Source organism: Nicotiana tomentosiformis, chromosome 3 (assembly GCF_000390325.3).
Source record: "Nicotiana tomentosiformis chromosome 3, ASM39032v3, whole genome shotgun sequence".
Lineage (NCBI taxonomy): Eukaryota > Viridiplantae > Streptophyta > Magnoliopsida > Solanales > Solanaceae > Nicotiana > Nicotiana tomentosiformis.
Genome location: NC_090814.1, coordinates 142,096,531 through 142,103,462, shown reverse-complemented (window position 1 = coordinate 142,103,462; position 6,932 = coordinate 142,096,531). Strand labels below are relative to the sequence as shown.

Sequence of the window (6,932 nt, the reverse complement as noted above, 5' to 3'; positions counted from 1 at the left end):
TTATAATGTCATCAGCAAAGCTCAAATGGGTGATTTGAGGACCTCTCCTTTCCATGTAAAAGCCATTGAAAAGTTGGTCATGAGTGAGGTTGTTCAACATCCTATAGAGAAGTTTTGCACCCCGAATGAAGAGTGTAGGGGCCAAGTGGTCTCCTTGCTTGAGGCCTCTAGTAGAGTTGGAGGAACAACATCTGGTGAAATTCACAATTACTGTGTACCAATTGTTTGAGAGAATTCTCCATACCATGTCAATGATCATTTCACTAAAGACTAATCTCCTCATCATGATGTAGGTAAAGTACCAGGTGACTTTGTCATATGCTTTAGTCATATCAAGTTTGATCATCACATTGGCTCCAATGTTTGGTTTTTTGATTCCCTCAACAACCTCTTGGGAAAGAATAATATTTTCATAAATGCTTCTTCCCTTAACAAACCCAGTCTAATTTGGAGATATGATTCTGGGCAATATTGGTGCAAATCTTGACTTTTGAGATAATTTTGTTGATGAAGTTGCTTAAACTGATTGGCCTGAATTCTGAGAAGGAGTTAAGGAATTCTACTTTGGGAAGTAGTACAATGCATGCTTGGGTCATATGTCTGGGCATAGTGGCACCACAAAAGAAGGCATTGACCACATTAAGAAGGTCAGTTTTAATGATGTCCCCACAATGTTAGAAAGGTTTTTCATTAAGTCCATCAAGACCAGCTGCACTTGTTGGATTCATTGAGAAAACTACATCTTTGATTTTTTGTATAGTGGGATCTTGGGTGAGAATATCATTGTCTTCAAGGGTTACCAGAGTAGGAATGCAAGAGAGTATACTATCCCTAATGGCACCACCAGGCTCAGTGAATAAGTTCTTAAAGTGATCACAAGCAGCCTCTCCAATGGATTCATCACCTTGTACCCATTCATCTTTACTGATTTTGATCTTATGAATGTACAACTTTCTTCTCCTACCTGTGATTAAGTTATGAAAGTATCTGGAGTTTGCATCACCTTCTTTGAACCATTGAAGTTGTGTTTTCTGTTTCAAGACCGACTCCTCAATATTTATGTGTCTGATGTACTGGGCATTGAGTTCCTCTAGCTTTATTCTGTTAGATTCCAAGTTGGTTTGTGCCCAGGTCTCTTTAACTGTTCTTACTTTGTCCTCAAATTCTTTGACCTTTTGGAAAATATGACCATATTCCTATCTTGACCATTTACTAAAGGCAAAGCATAGGTTTTTAGTCTTCTGGTGAAATATTCACATGGAATTTCCTTACACGCGCTTGTTCCAAATGGCTTGGACCAAAGACATAAAGATTTCATTGTTGATCCAGCAGTTTAGGAATTTGAAGTATCTTTTTTTATTGTCTGGTCTTACATTCATGTCCATGAGGAGGGGAGAATGGTCAGAACTAGAAGAGGAAAGATAAGTGATGCTTGTTGCAGGGAAAGAAGCTAGTCAATTGTCATTCACAAGACCTCTGTCCAATCTTTTCCAAACAATGGAACATGGGCCCCTTCCATTAGACCAAGTGTACCTTGGACCATAGAATCCTAGATCAGTGAATCCACAGTCTTCAATCATGTTAAGGAACTCAATACTCTTATTGATTTGGTATGGAATTCCCCCAATCTTTTCTTTAACGGATGCTACAACATTAAAATCACCAACTGCACACCAAGGGACATCTGTAGCAGTAGATTTGAGCCTTAAACTATACTATAGTGGTCTTATCAGGAGGAGTTTACATTTGGCATAAATGAAAGATATGTGAAAGGTGTCACTTGCTTCCACACGCTTTAGTTCCATTGTGACCTGCTGTTCATCTGATTCAAGAATAGTCCCAGTCAATTCTTGATCCCAAAAAATCCAGATTTTGTTGTTAGAGTTTGAGATGGCATGATGCATGGAGAGTTAGATTTTGAAATGATTTAGGAGTGTGCCATTCATGAGAGTTGGATTTTGGAGGAGAGGTTCCAGGACAGCAATGAGGGAGATATTTTGGAGTTTTCTGAGGATTCTTAGTCTCTAAATGGCTCCAAAGGTCCTGATGCCTCTGACATTCAAAGTGAGTGTACTAATCGTTTAAAAGAGGGAGGGTAGTTTGTAGTTTGGTGGTACACTATTGCTTGAGGCAGCTTTGCTCCTTGTAAGCCTTGGTGAAGGTCTTATTTTGGATTTTTGGGAGATTCTGTTTTCTTCCTGATTTGGTATTCCATTTACTGCAGCAATTAAGAGGTCACAATGTTGCCACTTTTCTAATGCTTCAATTTCTTCATCCTCATATTCAAATTCACCTATCATCTCATCCTCTGAGAGAATAGGTCTGTATTCATCTTCTTGTAGGGAATATTTGTTGAGAGGATATTCTTCAAGGATAAGTTCAAGGTGGAGAAATTGATGTTGTTGACTTTGGATCTGGTCAGGTGTGTGTTAAGTTTGTGGGATATCTGGTTGGTTAATCTGAGTGTTAGGGGGAACTATGAGGATATCTTGCTCACTTCCAATATCAGTGTCAACTTCTTTGTTGGAAATAAAGGGTTAAGAGAGAGAGGGATTGGGGAAAAGTTTATCAGTCATGGATCTAGAATTACTTGAGGCAAGGACAGAGCTCCATTTGGTTTGTGCAATTGGGATTTGGAATGGGGTGGCAGAGTTAGAACACATATCTGTTTTTGATGGTTCATTTATACTGATACTTGCACTATGTTTCCTCATGGCTTTTCTCTTTTTCTGGCTAGTTCTTTTTTGGATTTTGTGGTTTGAATTTGGAAGTCTGGGGCAACATGACTTTTTCCTTTGATCAATGATCTCATCTGGGTAGCATGATCCTCTTCTGAGTTGATAATCTCAAGGATCGCCTTATGATCCCCGATTTGAACTAAGTGTTGATTTTTCTGATTGACATGAGTAGGAATAGTGGTAGCACGGGTTAGAAGGTCCATCCTAGGGTCAACCAATTGTGCAGGAGCACACTCATGCAGAACATGAGGAAACCATCTCCCCTTATTTGTATCCACATTCTGTAATTCTAGAGGTCTCTCTAGACCATTCACCTTTTCTCCATCAACTTCATTATTCACAACAGATAACTGGGGGCAGGGGTATTGGGATACAGAATTTTGAGAGCCAGAATTAGCAAGTAAAGCAGCAGGAGCTATTTCCTGAGAGATAGAAGGCATTTCTGTCTGTGAATTGCTCACAGTAGCTTGTTGTGTGTTTTCTTCTTGTGTTGGCTAAGCAATGCTTTGCTTTGGTATGTATGCATGATTCTGTTTCTTGTTGTTTTGTGAAGTATTTTTGATGTTTTTATTCTTTTGTGTTTGCCACTTTTCTTTTGATGATCCAGTATTAGCATTTTGATGATTAGTCTGGTTTTGGTGTTCCTTTTCTTGTTGATTGCTCTTTGGCTCAGAAGTTCCTGGCTTTTGGTTATCAGCTTGTGTCCTCCCATTTTGCTATTTGGTGGTTCCTACATCTTCTTTGGTGTTTCCCTTGTTGGTTGTCATATTTGCAATGGTTGTTGTGTGTTTGCTTCCTGTGTTGGCTGAGCAATGCTTTGCTTTGGTATGTATGCCTGATTCTGTTTCTTGTTGTTTTGTGAAGTATTTTTGAAGTTTTTATTCTTTCGTGTTTGCCACTTTTCTTTTGATGATCCAGTATAAGCATTTTGATGGTTAGTCTGGTTTTGGTGTTCCTTTACTTTATGATTCCTCTTTGGCTCAGAAGTGCCTGGCTTTTGGTTATCAGCTTGTGTCCCCCCATTTTGCTATTTGGTGGGTCATGCATCTTCATATTTGAGAGCAGAGTGGCCCTAGTGTCTGCAGTAGTTGCAGTATTCAGGTATGCTATCATACTGCACTTCTAGCCATTTACCACCACTATTTTCATCTTGTTCTTCATCATATCCAAGCCATATATGGTGAGGTCTTTCCTTTGTGAGATCAATCTGCATTTTCACTTTAGCAACACTCCCTCTAGTTTTTTGGAATGAGGCTAAGGTCAAGAATAGAGCGTCGTCAGCGAATTGCAGAAGGTCGGAGGTGATGATTTTGACGGTGGAATTGGTTGAAATTTGGTGGGTAGGTGTGTCTTGAGGTGGGGAACAATCTCTATGGTGTGGAATTTCATTTTTGGACCCAGAATTAGCTAGTGGAATTTTTTAATCTCCCACGCGATTCACTGCTATAGTGATCCCATCATCGTTTTGAAGATCTATAGAGATTGGGAGGGAGTTTTTAGATGATTCTTATTGGGGTGGGTGAACCTTAGGTAGGGGTTTTGTTTGGGACTGGTTTAGTGGTTTTTGGCCGCCGGACAGCGGAGAAGTGTTACTGTAGTTGGCAGTCGCTTGAGATGTAGGCTCCGTCTTTGAGGTCTTAGGCAGTTCCGATCACCCCGTTCCCCCATTTATTGCTCAATTTGTGCTTTACAGTTGTTGTGTGTCTTGTCGGGGTAACTGGTTCAAGTCCGGTGAGGTTTCGGAATGAATTGAAACACTTAGTCCCAAAGATGATAGCTTAAGTTGAAAAGGTTGACCGGATGATTATTTTATGTGTAAACGATCCTGGAATAGGCTTGATTTTGGTGATTTTGGAATTAAAAGTGTATCTGGAAAACTATTTGAGAGTCTGTTGTTAAATTAAGCTTGAAGTTGCTAAAATAGAAAATTTAAGTTGGAAGTTTGACCCCGGGTAGTTGAATTTTTGATATCGGGGTCGAAATCCGATTCTAAAAATTGGAATAGGTCTGTTATGTCATTTCTGACTTGTGTGCAAATTTTGAGATCAATCGGACTTCATTTGCTAGGTTTCGGTATCAAAAGTAGAATATTATAACGTCGTGTCTTCAAGATTAAGTGGTACTACATTAATAAAAGGAGCTCAAAATTCAGTTTTGATTGAATCATTATATTTGTATTGAAATGTCGGAGCCATAGCAAAAAAGAATTATCGAATTCGGACACCGTATGTGAGAGTTATGCCCATTTTCGTGTGGGGAAATATTTCTCGTCGTCGTCAGCATCCAGGGTAGTGTGGGGTGCTATCCCTAGCGCTTGTACTTCTAGAGTTCTGGAAATGGCGCCACAGCGCCCCACTCCACCTGTGGAGCTACAAACACAAGGGGTTCTATAAACATGGGGGGTTTGCCATTTTTGGCATAAACATAGATGGGGAGCTCGGTTTGGGCGATTTGCATAGGCAAACTTCACAAATTGGACTAAGGTAAGTAATCTTAACTTGATTTGGTTCGTTATTCATGAATTTAACACTATTTCTAGCACCTATTTCATGATTTGGGGATTAGAATAGAAATTTTCCAAAAATTGATTTGAGGTTTTGAAGGCCGAATCGGAGTCGGAATTTAGTAATTTTGTATGATTGGACTCGTGGTTGAATAGGCGTTCATATTTTATAACTTATCTTGTATTCGAAGATGTGGGGCCCACTGTTGATTTTTGAATTAATTTCGGACTTTTATTGTGAAATTTAGCATTTCCATATAGAATTAATTCCTATACCTCGTGTTGATTGTATCGAATTATTTTGACTAAGATTCGAGGCATTCGGACGCCGAATCACTAGGAAAAGGTTTATTGGAATAAAGAATTGCTCAAATTGAGGTAAGTAATATTTCTAAACTTGGTTCTGAGGGTATAAATCCCTGAATTGCGTGTTGTATGAATTATTTGGAGATGACGCACATGTTAGGTGACGGACGTGTAGGCGTGCATCATAGGAATCGTGACTTAATTGATTCGTGGAGTTGCATAATTAAATAAATATCATTATCCACATATCCTCTACGTGTTAAAGAAATTGAGATGAGTCTCATATTAAAGATCATGTTCAGGCTACGTGCCGATATATTTTGGGACCCGCATTGGTCGTATTGTTGTGGAACTATTTTTTTAAATTTATAATTTTGTACTCAGTCTCATCTCTCTTGCATATCATATCTCAGTATCTGTTGTCATTTATTGATACAACATATCATCATGTCGGGTTGATTTTTCGTGTTAATGAGAGCCCGAGAGACTAGAGATTTTGAGTGATATTTATGGGATCGGGTTGCACGTCGTAGCATGTTTATTTATTTATGCCTCGATCTGTCTATTATAGCGCTTGAGATGAAGGGGCACCTCCGGAGTCTGCACCCCTACACCCCCACAGTGAGCGCAGTTGATATATATATATATATATATATATATATATATATATATATATATATATATATCATGGATGGATCCTCCTTGGGCATAGATCTTTCCATAGATATGTATATTGAGGGATGGATCTTCGTTGGGCGCGCATCTTGCCCGAAACATTGATATTGAGGGATGGATTTTCCCTGGACATGGATCTTGTCCGAATCATAGATATTCGGGGATGGATCTTCCCCTGGGCCGGATTGGCCTTACACAGTACTAAGTGACTAACTGTCAGTTGATGTGTGTGTGTATATATATATATATATATGGGATAGATCTTCCCTGGACTGGATTGGCCATATATAGTACTGAGTGATTGAGTATTTTGAGATTTTAGTACACGAGGTTTTCACTGAGGTGCACCATATATAGTATGCACATTGGCATGTAGACATAGAGATGTCATAAACCTCATATCATTTAGAATTGATCTATTTTAATTGTACTGAGCTTAACTTTTAAACTTGAAAGCATGCTTACATTTCTATACTGTTATTTTTACACTGGATTGTACCTGTTGAGCTCGTCACTACTTCCAGCCCAGAGGTTAGTCTTGTTACTTATTGAGTTGGTTGTACTCATACAACACTAAGCACCTCATGTGCAGATCCAGGTTCTCCCGGATTCGACGGCTGCTAGATTTCGAAATTTATTCTGTTGGAGATTATCAAGGTAGTTGTTTGGCGTCCGCAGACCTTGACTCTCTTTCCTTTTAATTATTGTAT

General features: G+C 39.1%; 1 protein-coding gene across 1 annotated transcript; it reads right to left on the bottom strand.

Moving 5' to 3' along the window:
• Positions 1 to 674: 674 nt before the first annotated feature.
• Positions 675 to 1,805, bottom strand: LOC138908600 (uncharacterized). Its single transcript, XM_070199278.1, has 4 exons — positions 1,781 to 1,805; positions 1,534 to 1,666; positions 1,374 to 1,431; positions 675 to 1,196 (listed from the first exon to the last, which is right to left on the bottom strand). The coding sequence occupies exons 1-4, from the start codon at positions 1,803 to 1,805 to the stop codon at positions 675 to 677; spliced, it is 738 nt and encodes a 245-aa protein (XP_070055379.1).
• Positions 1,806 to 6,932: the final 5,127 nt, after the last annotated feature.

What these genes read in the sequence shown, in the direction of transcription:
- LOC138908600 (XM_070199278.1), bottom strand. Translation starts at nt 1,805, where the DNA reads ATGGAACTAAAGCGTGTGGAAGCAA. An exon ending in CTAGGATTCTATGGTCCAAG is followed by an intron (nt 1,432 to 1,533) that starts GTACACTTGGTC and finishes CCCTGCAACAAG; the next exon opens with CATCACTTATCTTTCCTCTT. An exon ending in CCCTCCTCATGGACATGAAT is followed by an intron (nt 1,197 to 1,373) that starts GTAAGACCAGAC and finishes TGGTCAAGATAG; the next exon opens with GAATATGGTCATATTTTCCA.